This window comes from Pseudorca crassidens, chromosome 10 (assembly GCF_039906515.1).
Source record: "Pseudorca crassidens isolate mPseCra1 chromosome 10, mPseCra1.hap1, whole genome shotgun sequence".
Classification (NCBI taxonomy): domain Eukaryota; kingdom Metazoa; phylum Chordata; class Mammalia; order Artiodactyla; family Delphinidae; genus Pseudorca; species Pseudorca crassidens.
Genome location: NC_090305.1, coordinates 92,055,455 through 92,078,486, shown reverse-complemented (window position 1 = coordinate 92,078,486; position 23,032 = coordinate 92,055,455). Strand labels below are relative to the sequence as shown.

Sequence of the window (23,032 nt, the reverse complement as noted above, 5' to 3'; positions counted from 1 at the left end):
TTATATCATCTCTCTTACAGAAATTTCCATGGAATTTAAAAGAAGAAGTGATACTCTAAAAGCATAAGATACTAACATAATTTCAAATTCTAAATTAAATAATCATCAGGACAATGTGGTAGCAGCTATTTATGGCCACATATTCAAGAAAATAATAATATTCTTGAATATATTTAGTTTCTGTATATTACCAATTTTTGTTTCAAATGTGTAAAACTTAATTTCACTGAAATGGGAATAAAGGGTTAGTTTTGACATAAAATTATTGACTACATATTTTGCAGGTATGGGCAATGTTGTCATGTAAGACCAATATATGATGAAGAAAAAAGGAAATCAAACTTTGTACATTCTAAAATTATTCAGAAAATCACATCTGAAATGAGGTGTGGAAATAATATATTCCACCATACATTCAAAAATGTTTGTAAAATTCAATGAATTCAATGTCGGAAAACTTATTAATCAGAATCTTTGGATGGGAATCTACCTTCAAGTAAGTTAAAATACTTGTTCATCAAACATGTCAAATAAAAGGGGAAAACAGCTTTCCACTGTTACAGAAGAAATTTAGAAATGACATTCAAAAAAATTAAAGTCATCTGAGCAGATACAAGATTTTATGCCAAATTCAAGGAGGAAAGTCTATTTTAATAACTTTTAACAGAGATGTATATAAAGAGAAAATGAGTAGGGTTTGAAATCCGAAGATATTCATGTTGAAATCCTAGCTCTGTTAATTTCTAGTTGTGTGGTGATGGGCCAGTCTATCTATCAGCCTGGACCTCAGTTTCTGTATCTAGAACAGAGTATTAATGATGCTCTCTTGACAACAGTGTTCTCAGAATTTGAAATGAGTATGCAAAATGCCTAATAGTGCTTAGTAAGTGGTGACTATTCCTTGCGAGTCATCCTTTTGATATGAATAATCTTTATTAGCCTATGTACCAAAATTTACCGAAAGACTTTCAGTATTTCTTTGAATGGGAGATGATTTAGAATATTGGTAATAAAAATATTAGGAATTGTAAACTTTGGGGGATGGATTATAACGAAATCAACCTTGTAACCTTTCTTAAATTATCTACCACTGTTAAACTCTATTTCACAACATTCTAATCATGATGATCTTTAAAATATAGAAATAAAATATTTTTATAAAATATACAAATCTTAGCCCTTTGTTCTTAAAAGATATTATTCTATCATCATACTTAGCATGTGGATCTAAAAAAAGGAAAAACACACAAAGGTAATAAATAACACAGAAAGAATTCTCACCTCCCATTTGATAATCATTTCCTTGGGTTGAGAAGCTTGAACCCTTATGTTTTGTGGATTCTTGTCTGGAGCTGAAAAATTACAAGTATTAAAATTACTTTTTCCCACTGTATGGTCCATAGATAAATCATCATATCATCCCTCCTCCCACAAAAAACAGATTTTTAAAAACTTTGATTATATTTGTTTATTTCTATCTGGCCCAGTTTGAAAAAAGACTTACGGTAGTTTTCTTTTTTTCCCCAGCTGTACTGAGATATAATTGGCACATAACATTGTGTAAGTTAACACTATGTTAAGGTGTACAACACAATGATTTTAGAATGTATATATATCACATATATATAATATTTATATGTGTATATTGTGAAATGATCACCACAATAATGTTAGTTAACACATCTGTCACCTCACATAAGGCAGCTTTGAAATATATATTTTACTTCAGGGAGTAAAATCGTGTTCATGGAGTGATATAGTTATTATTCAATGGAGAGTGGAAGGTTTTCTTTACCTGTCTTCATTTTAACCCTGCTCTTTAAATTTTAAACCTGCTTTTAAAAATCTAAACCCACTATTTAAATATACATTTTTAGTTTTAAATCTGCTTTACTTTTTCTATTAGAATTATTGTTAGAAATTTTGCTGTGAATATTTGCCTCTAAGTGAATAAAATTAAAGATCACGTATTAATATCAACAGCCAAGTTTTAGGGGCATCAAATAGGAAACAGCAGTTAACGTGCCCATGAAATATATTCAGATGGATCCATTTTATAAAAAAGGGCTAAGGATGGAGTTTAGTGCCAAGATGAACTTATACTAAAATCATACAAGTACCTGATTCAGTTATTATCTCCCCTTGATTGTTCTCAATCCTAAAAGGGAATTCTATCCTAGCATATATATTTCAGCCAGAGGAAAAATAACCAGGCTATGACCACATTGATAACCAATCCCAATTCAATAATACAAATGTCAGCGCTGTCATTATCTTTTTGGTTTATAACATTATGTAAGTCTCATTCTTACAATATTATAGTTTGAATTCTGTATACACTACTACAGCATGCTCATTCTTGAGAATTTTTTTAAAAAGCATCTTGGGAATTTAGATAGGTATTAGATATTCGTTTAGCTATTGAGATACAAAAATACACTAAATGGATAAAATTAATGACACCAGATGCAATGAAAATTTAACAAGCTGCCTATAACATGTCAAATGTTTTATTTCAGGAAGTTGAAATGAGGAGAAAAATAAAGAGAGAAAGTTGACTTTCTCCCTATATACTGAACTTCAGTTTAGAACTTACTTTATGGTACCTGATTTTAACACAATACTTAGCTATCAGAAATTACTCAGAGTAATGCTTGTTCATGTACCTCCTTGTAATATCCTGCTATCTATCAAACATTTACATACGACTTTTGAGACTGATGTACTTTAAATTGTGTGCTGTTAAGTTTACAGAACTATTCAAGCTCTCTACTGGGAGAAATCTAAAATCCTACACCAGGTTATCAATCCTTTCCCTCCCCCACCACATTTGTTCAAAGATGCGACAGACTAAAACTTGTTAGGAAGTTGAGGTGTGAACTTACATACCTGCTGGGGGTGTTTCATGATGGTCTGATGGCTGGCTAGGCTGGCTTCTCCCTACTTCATTCACGGCTATGACCCTGAACTGGTATCTCACATACGGAGCCAAAGATAACATGACTGTTGTTTCCTCTCCTTGGACTCTAGTCAATTCTTCCCACCTTCCAGGTTCCTCTCTGTTTCCTTCAAATTCTATAATATACTCTGGCAGTAGGAACATAGAAAAACACATTAGAATGGATTGAGAATGTTTAAGTTATACTAAGATTTATATACAATATTAAACATTTTAAAGGATGTTCTAAGGATAATCCACCCTTGGTGGTATTAATGGCTTTAATATTAATTTTAACTCTGGAAACTACAGTTATCCCAAGTCTTCCCTACCGCTAATATTGCTGTTGTGATCATCTCCAGCCTCCCATGTCAGCCGAACACTTCTGTTCTGTCTTTCAGACAAGTGAAGGTTTTCTGGCGGATCCGGAACATCTGATTAATAATGAAAAATGACGGTGAGGAGAAGGCAGATTATTGCCTTTGTCGATCCCACTTCCTCACTCAGGCACATTGCAAGTCCCCTTCCCCTCGGGGCCCGTCTCCACTCTGAACTGCCAAATCTCACCAATCCTTCTGGTTCTATTTCAAATGGAAGGAAGGGTGGGAGGGAGATGCAAGAGAGAGGAGATATGGGGATATATGTATATGTATAGCTGATTTGCTTTGTTATAAAGCAGAAACTAACACACCATTGTAAAGCAATTATACTCCAATAAAGATGTTAAAAAAAAAAACCAAAAAACAAATGCAGCTTCCTTCACATCTGTACATTCCTGCCCTACTGTATTTACCTCACTCTATGGTGATTCCCAGTTCTCAAGGGGCCATCTTTGACCATCGGCATCAGAATTTTTTTTTTAGGAGTAGTTATTAATGATGAAGATTTCTGGGCCCTATTTCTCTGACTTACTGAAAGAGCTGGGCCCAGGAGTCTGCATTTCTAAACAAATGTCCTGGTAGATATCATGAACAATGAAGTTTGAGAAACATGAACTTGATCAAGGAGACCAGTATCTTCCAGCTCATATGCTTCTTTATATGCCTGGTTCATCTCCTGTATGCGACTAAATGGATCTTCCAGAGTAGGAACCATATTTTATTAATTTTTGCACCACCCACAATGCCTTGCACATAAATGTTTTGTGACTAAATAATTAAGTGAAAAATATATTATCACTTCAACCATGCATCTAATTATCATATTAGAGCAATAAATTTAGGCCCTATGACTACAGGAAAATAAGAGAACATGAACTCAGGCTTTCTTTTCTACATGGTTTGGATTTTTATTTTAATTTGTAACAGTGAGTTATCAGTATCTTATAGCAACTTTTATACTCTGTTGGCCTGGAGTTCTGAAGAATAGGAAGGGCGTTTATACTGGAAGAGGAAGATATGGTACTGAATGTTGTGACAGAGACTAGAAAACTGAGTAGGCGATGACAAATTTTAAGTGTTAAAGTACTTGGAAATTTCTGGTACTTTAAAAATAAAAGGAACAGTAAAAAAAAATGTGATCCCTAATGATCCTAACTTCCAAACTTCGGTTTCAATTCTCCCATGTATTCAAGGACATTCATCTTTTCTCAGAGGAGACAATGAAAGTAGCATCTAATGGGGCCTTCTTATGGGCTCTTCTTTCTCCAAGTGGGAAGCAACATCCATTGCTCCTGCTGAGTATTTGACAATTGTTGGAAATTTATACTGACAAAAAAATTGTTTTCAATTCAGAGGAGAATGTGTTTATTTTAAAAATGTGGTCAGTGACTGCGTCCACACTGTGGAGCCTTAAATAAGAATTTATTTCCTTAACAGGCTTGAGGATCTCTGAGCTCGGAGAACTTAGGCTCCTCTTCAGCACTTACTAAGGCCACTCATTTCTGACATTTTCTGAACCAACCAGTGCAGCCTGTTGTGTCTGACATTAAAATCTGCTCTTTCCGAGAATCACATGGAGCTACGATTGATGGACTGCAGTTGAGACCTAAATGAATGATGCTTTTAAAGGATGTTTCTGGCAAGGCTTCTGAAAGTAACTTCTGTTTAAAATGGGTCAAGCATATACTTTAAAACACTATTTTCCAGGAAAAAGAGTCTTTGAGAAATTATACGTGGATTTGTCATTTGTTACTGTCAGTTATGGGGCTATGCTTCTTAAAATTAGAGGCTGGCCTGAAAATTAGAATGTAAATGCCAAGAAGTGGTTAAGAAAATGCAGCCTATCTCATAGATTATTTTTTATTATTTTCTTTTCATTCTGAAAACATTTGGTAATTACCTCATAAGTAAATAGTACATGTAATCCTAGCCCCTATTTATTTAAAATGATCAAAATTGAACAGTTCTAGAAGATGGCAGCCTCATTACAAGACAGATGTATTAAATTTCACAAGAAAATTTAGATGGCATGTACCAAGTGGTAGGGACCCCAGTCTCCTTGCCGTTGCTCAAAATACTTGGGGGCAAAGGCCATGGATCCTGACATTTACACTTAAAATTGTCGATAGACCCCAGTTTAACTTAGGTTCAACTATTTTGTCTGGAGAATTACTACTGGAATGATTACTAAGGATTGAACCTTTCTGCCCCTGAGGTAGCTGAAACGTATCACCTAAAGGTTTCATTCTTTTGAACCAAGTCCATACCACCTACCACCTGGGAACTACATTTTTTTTTTTTTTTTTTTGAAAACCCAACATGGTGGCCATTTGCTTCGCTTGAAAGATGGTGGTCATTTATCTCACTTAAAATATAGTGGCCATTTGCTTCACTAGGAGAGAACCTGCCTATTTACTCATTTTTCACCAGCCTACCTCAAAAGAGACTGAATTCTTTCCTCTCAGTCTGTACCCATGGTAGGCAACCTACCTGTGAATCCCAGCAACCAAAGCGCTAAAGATACAAATACCTGTTAATAACCAGGATTAATCTAGACATATGGTAAAGGTGTTTAGGCCAAATCAAACCTCTTCTAAGAACTATCAGCAAACTCAAGGAAAACTAAATGGTGCCCACTGAAACAGAACTATGAGAGAAAACTGTAAAAATGTCTTTATCAGTCAGGGTCCCAGCACAGCAGAGAGTAAACAGTTCACACAAGTTAGGGTACTTCAAAGAGATTCTAATCGAGACTCTTTCAAAAGATGTGAGTGGGATATCCAGGGTGGGGGGTGAGGGGTGGGCAGGGCAGTTACTGGAATCCCATCAGAGAGAGCTGTGTGGACAAAGCCTCTGAGAGAATCAGTGACTTTGGCAGAGGGACACACACAGCCAGCCTGCAGGGAGGGATTATCCAGAAAAAACACACTCTCCCCCCACTGCCTCTGCTGCCAGGGCTCCCCGGTGGCTGAACCGAATGAAAGCTTGAGGGTAGGTGGTTGGTTGGTGTCCACACAGGTCAGGTTTCCAGATTCAGAGAGCTGGTGGACGGTGAATCTGGAAGGGAAACTAGGAGAGCTATCCAACAGACGGTCTAAGAGCTAGCAACATGGGTAACTGCAGGGGTAATTGCATTGATTACACCAGTGAGTTGTGCACATGTTTTTCTAATTAGCATTATTATTTTAAAAAATCAGAGGCCTTTCTTTGCAGAAGAACCCTTGAAGTCCCTCCCCCCCCCACCCCCACCCCGTTCCTGGGACCCTGGGAGCTGAGCTCAGTCTAGGCCACTGGTTTAGGGCAGGGCCAGTGTTTAATCACCACTGGGCCCCTACCCTGACCCCTCCATGCTAGCCCGTCTCCATTCCTTAGCCACATTTCTCTGTGCACTAGGAAAGTGTAGCTCAAGGGTCCTGGGAACTCAAGCATGCTTCAGTTTTCTTTCTGCTGATAGCATCACCTACCTCCCTCCCACCGCTTCTGGCAGCATTACCCAAGTAGAGAAAAGAAGTTAAGCATCAATTAACTTCTTTAGAACCAGAAGAGGCGAAAGCATTCGAAAGTAGGGTCACTCTTTAATTGAAAATTTCAAACTAACAATAAATGTGTACGGGCTTAAATAATCATTGGTTTAATTGCCTAAGAACAGTGGAATTTAATCGGTAATGGAAAAGAACTGAACAAAGATTTCTTTATTCGTTAGTGCACTTACCAAGGACAGTTACTTGAGTCATAGCAGCAGTGCTATCTAGAGCAGTGTGAGCTGAACACGAGTATACACCTTGGTCTTCTACGGTGACATTAGATATAGTCAAATTAGCTCCATCAATAATTATCCTACCAGGAAAAAAGTGAGTCTATGATGAGGATGAAACAAACAGAAACAATAGAAAAGTAATCCTTTCAAAACTAAATATTCCCCATAGAAAGCCATTTAAGGAAGAATTAAAAAAAAAAACTTGTCCCATAATGTAAATTTTATTAGAGAATGCCATACTTGAAAACTGGAAAGTATTATTCAAGCACACACAAATGTCTACAAGCCATGAAAGGGATCAGGTTGGTTGGTTGGTTGGTTTTTAAATTACCAAATCCAACCATCTGTGATTCATGGGTCAGTGATGGAACCATCTTGCCTGGTGTGTCTGAAGAGTGTACCATACCTCACAATAGCTAAGATAAATGTGAGTCATTCTTAAGGTATGTTTAGGGAACCACCTACATAGGATCAACTTGGGTGCTTCTTACAAAGGCAGATTCCTGAATCACACCCCAGTTCTGCAGAACCACAATATCTGAGATGAAGTCTGGCAATCTCTATTTTTGACAACTTTCTCTTTTCTCCATCCTTCCACCTCCCACACTGAATGCACTTTAAGATGGGATAAAAAGTGAACTCTGTGACTTATCTGAACAGTAGATGGCAGACTAGTGCTTCTTTTTGCAAATCATTTGGCTTTTTATTATTTGTTCTCTTTTTGCCAATTTGTAATTGAGTTTACTATATGAATTTTTAAAAAATGAATTACACCTTTACCCTATGTATTGTTAGCATAACTATTCAAGGATTTTTTTTAAAAAATAAAGTTCCATTAAATCTGAGATATATTCACAGCAGTGAGCTATTTAATTGAAATAAACAATGTCTTCCTTGTGGGGAGGGAGGGAAAATCGTAAGTAATTTAGTTTCTTAACATAAAACTCATATAGGCTGCTGAAAAGTTCGAGTTATAGAAAACCAATTAAAACTGTAATAAAGTCAAACATGGTTCTGCCCTTTGATTATAGACAAAGTCGGCCCCTTACCCCTCCACCAATCACTGAATGATTTGCAATCAATACTACTTGCTATTGCTAGGCAAGAATCTCACTATAATTCTAATGATAAAGCTTTGACATAGTTTCTCAGTTCATGTTAGTTATGTGTCCATTTGGTACAAATATCAGAATATTACATACACTGACAATTTTGCAAAGTTTACCTTCTTAGATGAAGAAATACAATTTAATAACCTCTTCAAGAGGGCTGTGTGTGCCCTGCACATCTTCTTGCCAAGATTTGTACCCCGGTGTGGGACTGCTTCACGCCAGAAAGAAAGGGCAACTTAAGGGCAACTTTCCTGTAACGCACTGTCTTTTAAAACTCACAAATGTACCTCATTTTAATCAAGGTAGAATGACCCCCTGGTCCTTGAAATCTGGGAGGTATGATGTACACAGGGAGGTTATTAAAAATTTCCTTTGTTGGGCTCAGTCCAGTTTCCAAATCAGAACTTTTGGGAATAGGACAAGGGCCACTGCATTTGAACATGATACCTAGGTACTTCTGGCTCACATCAAAATCTGACAACTATTTGTGTTAGCAAGGATACACTCTGCTGTGCTGAAGTAACAAACAGCTCCAAATTCTCAGTGCCTAAGACCACACTCTTTATTTCTGTCTTACACTATGTTTCCATCATAGGTCAACTGTATTCTGCTTGAAGAAATCCTTGTTAAGCACATTATACATTTTAAAAATGGTTTCTACTCTGCATAGAACCTGTTCTCTGGCTTCTTCTTCATCTCTGTTCCTCTCAGTCTTTCCCCCTGTTTTTACCTGCTTAACTACCCCCCTTTGCCATCATTCTACAACCTCTCACCCCCTTCATCTGAAATATCCAGATCGCTAGTCCCCAAACCATGTTAACCTCCAGTGTTTTCTTGCTCCATTCCATCTTGTAACAAATTTCACTCCAGGCAATATTAAAAATGTTGCTTTCTTTGGAGACCTGTGTTTGAGGCTCGGTTTCACCAACTATGACTTGTATAATCTTGCACAAAACTTGGAGCCTAATTCACCTTATTTAAGAAATGGGGATAACAATATTTTCTTTCTTTTCAGGAGAAGTAAATGAGGGAAAACACATAAAGTGATTTGTGTATACAGCCTGGCTTACTATGTGCTCAAAGAGTGTTACTAATAATATTAATCAAATTGATTTAATTCATTGTTGGCTTGTAACTAATCACATTTCTTAATGCCCCCAACTCCCATTCCTCCTGCCTTTCTGCTTGAACAAATTACCTTAGTTCCTCTTTTCTTAGGAAGAGACCCTTCTCTATCCTTATAATCTCTGCCTAATCTAATGCCTTATAACCTCTGCATCCTTATCCCCCACCCCTGAGTCCTACCCCATTCATCTGCTGCCATTTCTGAGGGGAAAAAGAAGCCCTTCCTTGATGCCAAGATAAAGCCCTCGCACTTGTGCTTTTGACACCTTTTCCCTCTCACCTCCTATTCATGGACACGTGGACACATCCCATATCCCTCTGCCATCCCTCCTCCTTCAGGACTGGGTCGTTCACTCTGTCTATGGTCATGAACAGTCCCCGTTACATTTGTTGAGGACAGTCTAAATTTTAAAAGTGGTTTGATAGCATATCCACACTCCATTTCATTTTTCATAACAATATTGTGCTGTCTAGAGCCACCTGCAGGTTAGAAATCCACAGACAATTCCTTGAGGTCATTTCAGCCTTCCTAATAGGTTTACTGTGAGCACAATAGAGGGAAAGCATGTATGGGAGGCACTAACATAACGTGAGGCACCCAGCAGGTATAATGGTCCAGGGTAGCAGTTTCCAATACTTATCATACCCCTCATAACAGGGGACAAAAGGGGAGAGAAGAAGGTATTTTACTTCTCATTTTCCTCTATGTGCCTTTGGGTCAGAAATCTAAGCACTTTCTAGGTAAAAGCTTCTGGTTCCCAGCCTAGTGATAAGGAGAAGGTGTCCCGGCAGAAGGTGAGAAATGGGAGCTTACTAATGGTTCTACAGAAGTTTAGCAGATACCTGTGATCTCAACTCCCTGCTACAATTCCATGTCTGCTCCTGGTTCTAGTCAAGACCAGCCTGCAACAGTCATTCCCAGCCCAGCCCACCCCAAATATCACTTCTGTCTTAAGGAAAACTAGAAGAATGTCTGCACTACTTAGGTGACTCAGAGAGCCAGAGGATCAATTGGGTTCAGCCCCAGCGTCCTGCAGAAGCTATAAAACTGAGTCACACAAAGAGGCTGGTTGGAGAGTCTGGATTCAGGGCCTAAATATGCACGTCACATTACCAACCAGGCGTGAGTCTGATTCCCTTCTTGGCTGTAACCCAGAGGTTATACGGAAGACCCCAAATAACTGCACGGTTGACAAAACAGGGAGAATCTGGGGGGGATCTGAGCAGTTGACAGATCAACTCACACCTAACCAAAGGCTGAAGATCTCTGTTGCAACGTGTAGCCTGTTAGGTAGCAACAATTATTCTCCTTTTGTGTCACTGACAACTGGTTGCAGTACATATGCTGCCTTTCCACAAACATAAAATACAGAGGAGGGATGAGATGGAATAAATTAAGTACCCAGGGTGAAACCAATCAATGCCTTTATATAGAAGCGGCACACACACCCACAAATACCAAAAAAGACCAAGCAGGTAATAGAAATGAGACAAGACTACCAGAGAAATGAGGAGAATGAATCATCACAGCTAAACTGGACTGAGTACTGAGTATATTATAAGTGCGTGGTGTTCACTCCTAATAACCCTATGATGAAGTGACCTTAAACCATTTTTTTGAACTAAACTATGTTATAGAATATACAACTAAGGCACAGAAAAGTCAGTCAGCTGATCTAAGGTCACAGACCCAATAAGTGACAAAGTTGGGATTCAATCCCAAGCCCCTGGGTTCCAGTGGCCATGCTCTTAATGATGACACTGCCACCATCTCGCCTAAGGAATGCAAGTCTTGTCTAAAGATCTTCAGATTTAGTTTTTCAGAATGATGAATAACAAGACGGCGGGTGAGATTTGGAACAAGGATAGTCAAGTTTTAACCCCTAACTCAGCAACAATGCAAAAGGAAGGGGAATGTCCTCTGCTTCCAAAAGACAGCACACGCATTCACTAAATATTGACTGTTTTCTCTTCCTTTGATACACTCAACAGTGTTTAAATATAGTGCTAGTCAGCGTCTAGTCACACTTACTCTACATTCTCTCTTCTACACTTTTACATATTCTTTACAAAGAAGCTGGAAGGCTCAAAAATATACTTGTCAATAATTACCAATGGGAAGGATCTGAGATATGATCTAGCTTCTACCCATGAGATTGGGAGGTAGAAGAGAAATGGGCACCAGCTCCTCTGGGGCCTTGTGAGCTGACAGTGACTCTGGCAGATACAAGAGCTGGCAGTGCTGGACTCACCAGGAGAACCAGTGGGGTGAGTGGGGGCAGTGAAGACAGCAGCAATTTCCCGACGTGAATTGCAGCTGCAATGCCACATCACTGAGAACCCAAAAGCTTAGTAAGCAGCACCCACAGACCTATCTCCTCCACTCTTTCCAACGGTTTTGTGAGCACCCAAGCCCATGCAATAAATATTCCTCAAATAACAGGAGCTGTTTCTGTTGCCTGCACTCACAGGATGGTACACGTTACATGAAAAATCGGTAGCAAAAATGAGGAGAGAAACGTGTGGAAGTGAAACAAGTACACTGTTTGACCTTTTAAATACTGCCTTAAAGACTGAATGTCATAAGCAGTTTTTATATTTTAATTCAGTGTGTATACTTTTACAACTATTTTTCTTTCAAATGCAACGTTTAATCCCAAGCAAATATTATGAGATACTATAATAGTTTACCATAAATAGGTGTTGTGTTTTGTTAAATTCTTTTTCTGCATCTATTGAGATTATCATATGGTATTTATCCTTCAATTTGTTAATATGGTGTATCACATTGATTGCTTTGTGTATACTGAAGAATCCTGGCATTCCTGGGATAAACCCCACCTGATCATGGTGTATGATCCTTTTAATGTGTTGTTGGATTCTGTTTGCTAGTATTTTGTTGAGGAGTTTTGCATCTATGTTCATCAGTGATACTGGCCTGTAATTTTCTTTAAAGACATACTAATTTCCAACAAACACATGAAAGGATGCTCAACATCACTAATCATTAGAGAAATGCAAATCAAAAACACAATGAGGTATCACCTCACATCGGTCAGAATGGCCATCATCAAAGAATCTACAAACAATAAATCCTGGAGAGGGTGTGGAGAAAAGGGAACCCTCTTGCACTGTTGGTGGGAATGTAAATGGATACAGCCACTATGGAGAACAGTATGGAGGTTCCTTAAAAAACTAAAAGTAGAACTACCATATGGCCCAGCAATCCCACTACTGGGCATATACCCTGAGAAAACCATAATTCAAAAAGAGACATGTACCACAATGTTCACTGTGGCACTATATACAATAGCCAGGACATGGAAGCAACCTATGTGTCCATTGACAGATGAATGGATAAAGAAGATGTGGCACATATATACAATGGAATATTATTCAGCCATAAAAAGCAACGAAATTGAGTTATTTGAAGTGAGGTGGATGGACCTAGAGTCTGTCACACAGAGTGAAGTAAGTCAGAAAGAGAAAAACAAATACCGTATGCTAAGGCATATATACGGAGTCTAAAAAAATGGTACTGATGAACTTAGCGGTAGGGCAGGAGTAAAGATGAAGTCATAAAGAACGGACTTGAGGACACAGGGGGAGAAGGGGAAGCTGGGACGAAGTGAGAGAGTAGCAATGACATATATATAGTACCAAATGTAAAATAGATATCTAGCGGGAAGCTGCTGCATAGCACAGGGAGATCAACTCAAGGTTTTGTAATGACCTGGGGGGGGGGGTTGGGGGGTGGGAGGTAGGCTCAAAAGGGAGGGGATATGGGGATAAATGTATACATTTAGCTGATTCACTTTGTTGTACAGCAGAAACTAACACAACACTGTAAAGCAATTATACTCCAATAAAGATTAAAAAAAATAGTTTACATACCTGCCATCCTCTGTGCCATTAATTTCAAAGGCTTCTCCATCTTTACTCCAGGATAATTTTAAACTGTATTTCAAATGTGAGTCACATTTGCTCTCACAATGTAATTCAAGTGTGTGTGATCTGGGGACACGAGGATTCTTAGGAGAAACTCTAAGTTTTGTAGCATCTGTTTTTACAAAATAAAGATACTAGTTAGAGCTATAGAACACAGCTTACTTTGCTCTCAAGTGCCTGCAATTTAATCAACCAAATTGGTCAACACTGATAGTCAAATCCTCATGCAATGTTTGTCACACTGTTATTTCCTAACATCATATGTCATTACTATTTTCATTCCTTCCAAGCCAGGGCACCTGGGTAGAAGTATTATATTAATAGCAATTTCCCAAGAGTGTAAGCAAGCAAATGCCTCGGGATATTGAAAATAATATAAATTGTCTGGTGCTTCTGGACATGTGATCAAAATACCATAAAGAGGAAATCAATTAATTTTCTATTACCTTGTTTATTATTAAGTCAAATCTGAGGTTAAATGGTAAAGCCCATGCACAGATGAACTAACAACATGAAGGTGTGGAACGCGAACATAAGCACCATGAACGTGGAGGCTTTGCTTGTTTTGTTTCATTCAAGTAACTCCAGAGCCCAGAAGGGAGCCTGCGTACAGTAGGTACTCAATACGTATTTGTTGAATGAGTTACAGTGAGTCATATTTGGAAAGTAAATTAGTAATATCAATAATATGAATAAAATACCTAGGAATACAAATAAAATACCTAGGAATAAACATACCTAAGGAAACAAAAGACTTGTATGCAGAAAACTATAAGACACTGATGAAAGAAATTAAAGACGATACAAACAGATGGAGAGATATACCACGTTCTTGGATTGGAAGAATCAACATTGTGAAAATGACTATACTACCCAAAGCAATCTACAGATTCAATGCAATCCCTATCAAACTACCAATGGCATTTTTCACAGAACTAGAACAAAAAATTTTACAATTTGTATGGAAACACAAAAGACCCCGAATAGCCAAAGCAATCTTGAGAAAGAAAAATGGAGCTGGAGGAATCAAGCTCTCCAACTTCAAACTATACTACAAAGCTACAGTAATCAAGACCGTATGGTACTGGCACAAAAACAGAAATATAGATCAATGGAACAGGATAGAAAGCCCAGAGATAAACCTATGCACACATGGTCACCTTATCTTTGACAAAGGAGGCAAGAATATACAATGGAGAAAAGACAGCCTCTTCAATAAGTGGTGCTGGGAAAACTGGACAGCTACATGTAAAAGAATGAAACTAGAACACTTCCCAACACCGAACACAAAATAAACTCAAAATGTATTAAAGACCTAAATGTAAGGCCAGACACTATGAAACTCTTAGAGGAAAACATAGGCAGAACAGTCCATGACATAAATCACAGCAAAATCCGTTATGACCCACCTCCGAGAGAAATGGAAATAAAAATAAACAAATGGGACCTAATGAAATTTAAAAGCTTTTGCACAGCAAAGAAAACCATAAACAAGATGAAAAGAGAACCCTCAGAATGGGAGAAAATATTTGCCAATGAAGCAACACACAATGGATTAATCTCCAAAATATACAAGCAGCTCATGCAGCTCAATATCAAAAAAACAACCCAATCCAAAAATGGGCAGAAGACCTAAATAGACAATTCTCCAAAGAAGATATACAGATTGTCAACAAACACATGAAAGGATGCTCAACATCACTAATCATTAGGGAAATGCAAATCAAAACTACAATGAGGTATCACCTCACACCACTCAGAATGGCCATCATCAAAGAATCTACAAACAATAAATGCTGGAGAGGGTGCGGAGAAAAGGGAACCCTCTTGCACTGTTGGTGGGAATCTAAACTGATACAGCCACTATGTAGGACAGTATGGAGGTTACTCAAAAAGCTAAAAATAGAAGTACCATACGACCCAGCAATCTCACTACTAGGTATATACACCGCAGAAACCATAATTCAGTAAGATTCATGTACCACAATCTTCATTGCAGCTCTATTTACAATAGTCAAGACATGGAAGCAACCTATGTGCCCATCGACAGATGAATGGATAAAGAAGATGTGGCACATATATACAATGGAATATTACTCAGCCATAAAAAGAAATGAAATTGAGTTATTTGTAGTGGGGTGGACGGACCTAGGGATGGTCATACAGAGTGAAGTAAGTCAGAAAGAGAAAGACAAATACCGTATGCTAACACATATATACAGAATTGAAAGAAAAAAAATGGATCTCATGAACGTAGGGGCAGGACAGGAATAAAGATGCAGACGTAGAAAATGGACTTGAGGACATGGGGAGGGGGAAGGGTAATCTGGGACAAAGTGAGAGAGTAGCACTGCCATATATACACTACCAAATGTAAAATAGATAGCTAGTGGGAAGCAGGTGCAAAGCACAGGGAGATCAGCTTGGTGCTTTGTGACCACCTAGAGGGATGGGAGGGAGATGCAAGAGGAAAGGGATATGGGGATATATGTATACATGTAGCTGATTCACTTTGTTATACAGCAGAAACTAACACAACATTGTAAAGCAATTATACTCCAATAAAGATGTTAGAAAACAAAACAAAACAATATAAAGCTCAAACGTTGGTACCGTGGCTGTCTTGGAAAATGTCTGTTTCTTTATAATTGTTTCAAAACATATAATCCTTACTCTTAAGGACAATATTAAAGGCAGATATACTTTACCCCAATGTGGCACTTGGTAATCCTCTCAGAAGCTAAATCTCATGAGCTGACCTCCAACTCCACAATCATGTTCTAATATTTGCTATCTATATGTTAGTCAAGAAACTGATTAAAAATTGAGGTGTTAGTAAAATTGAGTTTTTGATATTCCAAGCATGAAATCTGAAGAGGTTATCAAATTGAATTAATTTCAAGTGAATTACTAAACATCCTAATTCTAAATTTAAAGGAATCCATTGAATACTAATTGATACCATTTAATAAGCACTTATTTCATTTAACTAGACTCTGTGAAGAAGTTTACATTCATTGTGACATTTTACAACAATTCTATGAATATTAATATCTCTACCTTACCGAGAAGATAACTTAAGGTTAAAATGAAATTAAGTAAGGATACTAATATTTTCTAACTAGTAAGGGACTGAGCTGTGATTTGAACTCAAGGCTGGAAAACACCAAAGCTCATGCTGCATAGCCTCTTATTCAATTCCATTCCTGACATTCCTTTTTCATATGTGAAAAGTATGCCCTTAATTCTCATGGATACGGTTCCTATATAACCCTTACGTATACAATGGACATGAGAACAGACCAAAAGTTTATGAACGTGGCCTTCTCTCTGGCCACTAGCAGTTTTGAGGTCCACTTTGGGCCAAGCACTGTGTTGGGCAATAGGAATGTGAAGGTTCATTTGGATTCCAGACTTCACTCTCATTATCTTTCACCTGGCGGAGTTGCTTATCTTTGATCTAGCTTGGTTTTACAAAGTATAAAAAGAATCATCTTCATTGATGTTATAAGAGCATTTTAAAAATTGCACATACCACTGGAAAATGCAGAGAGACATCCACTATAAGTAAGCATCAATGAATATTAGTGTGCCTTAAAAATATAGTCCATGGGGCTGGCATGTTGGGTAACTTAGGGTATAGAAAAAAATACGACGGAAGAATAAAAGAAGGAAAGAAGGGTGTGCGTGTGTGTGCAGAGAGAGAGACAAATGTTAAGGTAGCAGTGAAAACAGATGATTAAACAAATATGTACCTGTTATCTAAGCAGAGGTAGTAGCAGGCCATGACAGTGACCTGTCACAGGAAATACAAACCCTCCCTCCATTTACTATAGAATCTTTCTATTCTTTGTGTTTCCCTGAAAAGGGTTCTCTGAGCAATTTTAAAATCAAAATACTGCTGATGCCTGTGGATCTGGGTTCCAGTAAGCCTGAATCTAGGTGCTGAGAGGCCCCTCTTTGGGACACTGACATATCTTGGCACATACTTAACTGTGGGGAGCAATTACACATGAAACAGGCTGCTTGAACAAGAGAAAAAATACAGAGCTGTTTATGACTCAGAAAGAGGACAAAACTCTGCTCACTTTGTCATGCCGGAGTCTTTACGAAACTGATCCTTTATGAGTTTATTTGTGAAATTTTTAGTTCAAAGAGTTAAATACTGGTGACATTACATTGAGCTGGTTATTGAAATAAAATAGAGTTACAGGAATACACCAAAAGAGAGGACTTTTAAATATTGCCGGTCGTCCATCACCAAGAACACCTAGTTCCCTCTTACAATTGTATAAAGCCATGGACACGTCATCGACATATCCGATAATTCTTGTGAGGGTCGTTTAGATGAAATCCAATCTAGGAGTTTTGAAACAGTCTAAAGAAATTTAACAGATGCCCGAACTTACATCATATTGTTTCACTTGGGAAAATGAAAAACTGAAGCCATGTGACAATTCATGCAAAGTAAAAACAAAATAAAATTACTTCTAATATCCAAATTGGCTGTGACTGCTGTTTTTCCTTTAGCGTTTTCTACCCAACAAGAGTAGGAGCCAGCATCTTCTTCTGTGGTCTCGCTGATCTGTAACGTGCCATTCTCATGGAAATGATACCGTCCACCTTCAAGGGGTTTTGCTTCTTCCACCTTCTGCCTATAGAAAGTATAAATCAATGTGGGTTTGATAGAATCCTATACTCTTTGGCAAACTGGCGGCTGATGTCATTCAGTCTTATCCCTTCTTCAGGAGCTTAGCAGACCTTATGAAATGTTCCATTAGAGTTCACAATTTTTCCACAATAGGCGATAGGGTATACATCTTACCTGCCCAAATAGACTGTGACTGGAGGAAATCTGTGTCTGAGCTCTATGCTTCTGCTGTATTTATAACAGCGCTCAGTACCACTTTACATCTGTCCTCAGAGTTTAATAAATACTTTCTGCCTTACTGATGGTGAACCCTCTAGTTAGTCATTGCTTCAGGGTACTAAATGGGAAAGCTGGTAATTGAACGAGATAATGAACATTCTGAACCTCCTGCTGTCCTAGAGGAACGTTGGTCACTCAGAAATACTATAGGCCAGGAAGTCTTTCCTGTCCTGTGGACATGGATAACATTGACCCTCATCACCCAGAGTCATTTTCTCCTACATTCATCCATTTTCTAGGCATTTGCTGCCCCAGCTTGATTCTCCCTATGCGTTTCACAGTAAGAGGCTCCCGGAGAGAAAAGATGCAAAGGACAAAGTCTGGCTGCTGTTCACACGAGATTTTCCAGGGCGGGCGCTAGGGTAAGGCAAGTGAGGCGCTTGCTTCAGAGACAAAATTTAAGGGTTGCCAAAACAAAAATCTCAGTATAATCAAGATAAATATTTTAATGAGGTATTTCTAAAAATCAAAAATAATACAAAAGAATCCACAATGAACAAAATATCCAAGTTTTAAATAAAGATAGAATCTGACCCTATACTTGGATGACGTTGCCTTGCTCTCCTCATTCTAATCTCAGCCCTGCAGAGCCCTGGGGAAAATTATGTAAGACTAGTTTAACCAAGTTTTTCTAGTGAAGGAACAAATATGGTAGATTCATACAACGGTGTGTTTGAAGTTACTATACCAACTAATATATCGAAATTAAATTCAAAACACATGTTGACAAAGTTTTAAACATAGGCACTTGGAATGAAATGCAGACTTAACAATTATTTAGATAACACCCAAAACGACAACAGTAATGTATGACCTTAGATATATCCGTAATGGATACCTAAACTACCTATAAAATTGTCTTAGCAATCACTTCAATTTTTTGCTTTCCTTTGTGAGCAAAAATGGCTCTCCATATTTCCCCATGTGAGAGAATACTACAAATCTAGTCAACAGTGCCAGGAAAGGTAGGTAAGTAAGTATGCTACCTTAGTTCTCAGAGGCGCTCGCTACATGTAATAACTTGACACAGTGCAGCCTGTCAAGTGATGGATGAAGAAACAAGGCACAATCTACAACTGACATTCTCTTAAGAAAACCGTGTAACAGCTTACCAGGACACAATTGCCTCGGGTGAAGCAAAGAACTCACAGTGTAAGAAAGCACTGTACCCCACCACCGTGGCATAATTTTCTTCATCTGCAGTTTGTATCAATGGACGGACATCTATTGGAAAACAATATAAATGCAGTTTTAAATGTTCATATAATACAAGCAAATGTTTTTCTATACCCCAGCCATATTAATAAGGGAAAACAGTTGAATATCACAGTTCGTATTCTTGAATTGGAAAGTATCCCAATGCAATACATTTTTGGAAGTATAACTTTTAGTACGAGGTCTCATGCTCAAACGTAAGGTGAAAGGTACTTTGATTTTTCCCAACGTTTTATGTGCCAAGAATTCAATCTACTTGTGAGTATGACCGTGAACATTTTCCTGTAGAAAAGAGCAGACAAACAGTCTGCTCCCAAGTGTGCTTACCTACAACATCGATGTTGGCATTGGCAAGGATAGTGCCATGGACGTTCGAGGCTTCACACTGGTACACAGCAGTGTGATTCGGTTGCACATTGGTAAAACTGATTTCCCTGGGGGAGATGACATCACCAGAAAATGGATTTCCTACAAGAGATGAAAGACTGTCAGTGTGATAAAAAATAGAACCTAAAATATTTATACACTATTCATTAAACGTGTCACACAGTATTTATATTTTAAGACCAGTTTAGGGTGAATAAGAGTTCATTGAAGCCAATTCTTTAGAATTTCTTAACATCAACCATGATTTTTTCTTTCCAGACCCTTCTGCAATTTCAATCGTCCTTCAAGTAAGTATTTTTTGCCAAAATATGTGTTGATCTCTAGCTGTCTGCCTCTCCATACCCACATCCACAACAAAGATTCCACATTTTCTGTTTAGCACTCAAGTCCCACTATGAACTGAATCTCACTTACTCTTGTCATTGAAGTCCTGATACTGCCCAGCGTAAACCACATGATCAACACAGCTGGATCCCCCCAGTCCACCAATATTGACTGCTATCTTCCCCCTTGACATGTTTTTCCTGTTTCACTTCTCTGCCCTTCTGCAATTTTCCCATCTACACCATTCATTTCAATTGCCCTGCTTTGCTATTTAACTACTTCAGATAAACAGCTCATATATTTCATTTTCCCAGGAGGACTAAACTCTTCTTGAGAGCACAGACCAGGTTTTCTACCTTTTCGGCAATAAATCTTACCCCACTGCTTATCCATGTGTAATTCTGGAAATATCTTTTGCAAGTGAGAAAATCTAATATTTAGGGTACTTTATATATTTTTTTAATTTATTTATTCATTTATTTATCTTGGCTGAGTTGGGTCGTCGTTGCTGCACTCGGGCTTTCTCTAGTTGCGGCATGCAGGAGCTACTCTTTGTTGTGCTGCACAGGCTTCTCATTGCGGTGGTTTCTCCTGTTGCAGAGCACAGGCTCTAGGCGCACAGGGTTCAGTATTTGTGGCACAAGGGCTCAGTAGTTTTGGTTCGCAGGCTCTAGAGCACAGGCTCAGTAGTTGTGGCGCACAGGCTTAGTTGCTTCATTGCCTGTGGGATCTTTCTGGACCAGGGCTCGAACCCCTGTCCCCTGAATTGGCAGGCGGGTTCTTAACCACTGCACCACTAGGGAAGTCCCTATGGTGCTTTAATTAAGGGCCAGTGGACTCTGTTGGATACAGCACATGTGTTATCTCATTAACTCTGCTCAGAACCTGCAAGATCAGCACCAGTATGGCCAGTGAGCAGGTCGGGGGGACTGTATTTCAGTCCATACCACATCCTACAGCATTTAAAAAAAAAAAATTTATTTATTTATTTGTTGTGGTGTGAGGGCTTCTCAGTGTGGTGGCTTCTCTTTGTTGTGGAGCATGGACTGTAGGTGCACGGGTTTCAGTAGTTGTGGCACACGGGCTTAGTTGCCCCGCAGCATGTGCGGATCTTCCCAGACCAGGGCTCGAACCCATGTCCCCTGCATTGGCAGGCGGATTCTTAACCACTGCGCCACCAGGGAAGCCCCATTCCCACAGCATTTGGCCATGTGTCAAAGCACGTGCCCTGCTCTGAAACTACAAACAAGAAGTGGGAAGAGAAACATATTAGCTAGGAATGTTGAATAAGGGGCACAAATGTTAAAATTTTTCATTTATGGGCTTCCCTGGTGGTGCAGTCGTTAAGAATCCACCTGCCAATGCAGGGGACAGGAGTTCGATCCCTGGCCCAGGAAGATCCCACATGCCACAGACCAACTAAGCCCGTGCGCCACAACTACTGAAGCCCACGCGCCTAGAGCCCATGCTATGCAACAAGAGAAGCCACCGCAATGAGAAGCCCACGCACCGCAATGAAGAGTAGCCCATGCGTGCTGCAACTAGAGAAAGCCTGCGGACAACAATGAAGACCCAATGCAACCAAAAAAAAAAAAAAAAAAAGAAAAAGTGACGATGCTAAGTTTTAGGTCATAGAAAACATTGAATATTACATAATAAAATAGAAGATTTTTTTTAACATCTTTATTGGAGTATAATTGCTTTACGATGGTGTGTTAGCTGCTGCTGTATAACAAAGTGAATCAGCTATATGTATACATATATCCCCATATCCCCTCCCCTCTTGCATCTCCCTCCCTCCCACCTTCCCTATCCCACCCCTCTAGGTGGTCACAAAGCACCGAGCTGATCTCTCTGTGCTATGCAGCTGCTTCCCACTAGCTAGCTATTTTACATTAGGTAGTGTATATATGTCCATGCCACTTTCTCACTTCGTCCCAGCTTACCCTTCCCCCTCACCGTGTCCTCAAGTCTGTTCTCTATTTTATTCACGTCCTGCCCCTAGGTTCTTCAGAACCTTTTTTTTTTTTTTTTAAATTCTTATACATCATTTTTCCCTCTGGGAGTGAGAAATAAATACATCTTTACACTTAACTGTGAGCTCCACGGGGGCAAGACCTTGTCTATGTGTTGTGCACTATGTTCCTAGTGCCTAAAGAGCAGCTATCACAGAGGAGGCAGTCAGTAAGTATCTCTTGGAATGACTGAAACATTTTCGTTGGGTGGCATTTTACCCATGGCCGAAAAATAGCCCCTGAAAGATGGCCACAGTCTAATCTCTACAACGTGTGAACATTTTACCTTATGGTGCAGAAGGGACTTTGCAGATGTGATTAAGGTCAAGGACCTTGAGATTGGATGATTATCCTGGATTATCCAAGGAGGCCCAAAGGAATTATAAGGCTCCTTATAACCAGAGAACGTTTCCTGGCTATGGACAGCCAAAGAGAGATGTGACCACGAAAGGATGGTCGGAGAAACGCAACCTTGCTGTTTTGAAGTTGGAGGAAGGGAGCTGTGAACCGAGGAATGTGGGCAGCCTCTAGGAGCTGGAGAAAACAAGGCACGGGTTTCTCTCCTAGAGCCTCCAGAAAGAAGCACAGCACCACTGACACCTTGATCTAAGCCCAGGGAGACTTGCGTTGGCCTTCCAACCTACAGAATTGTAAAATAATAAATGTGCACTGTCTTAAGCCACTGAATTTGTGGTAACTTGTTATGGCAACAATAGAAATTTGATACAACACCGTAGGACAATGTATCTCTTAAGAAGCATCAAGATGAGTAGCTCTTACAAGTTTTTTAACGTTAAAAAGAATTGTGTCTTTGATCTCATCCTGTACTCTCACACCCTACTTCGAATTTAACAAATTTCAGAGTAAACCCCATCATGCTGTTCAGTTCTTATACCATGTG

The 23,032-nt window shown here is 38.9% G+C and overlaps 1 protein-coding gene across 12 annotated transcripts in view; it reads right to left on the bottom strand.

Moving 5' to 3' along the window:
* The window catches only part of CHL1 (cell adhesion molecule L1 like), a 197,039-nt gene that overhangs the window by 17,718 nt on the left and 156,289 nt on the right, over nucleotides 1–23,032 (bottom strand). For all 12 annotated transcript variants that reach the window (XR_010947129.1, XM_067755229.1, XM_067755232.1 and 9 more), the window contains 8 exons: nucleotides 19,733–19,873; nucleotides 19,303–19,414; nucleotides 17,749–17,915; nucleotides 13,207–13,372; nucleotides 7,031–7,155; nucleotides 3,271–3,372; nucleotides 2,890–3,087; nucleotides 1,282–1,352 (listed from right to left, as the gene is read on the bottom strand). Coding sequence is in view for 11 of the 12 variants with exons in the window: in XM_067755229.1 (XP_067611330.1) it covers nucleotides 1,282–1,352; nucleotides 2,890–3,087; nucleotides 3,271–3,372; nucleotides 7,031–7,155; nucleotides 13,207–13,372; nucleotides 17,749–17,915; nucleotides 19,303–19,414; nucleotides 19,733–19,873 (1,082 nt within the window). In the remaining variant the exon portion in view is untranslated. The remainder of the gene's footprint in view (nucleotides 1–1,281; nucleotides 1,353–2,889; nucleotides 3,088–3,270; nucleotides 3,373–7,030; nucleotides 7,156–13,206; nucleotides 13,373–17,748; nucleotides 17,916–19,302; nucleotides 19,415–19,732; nucleotides 19,874–23,032) is intronic.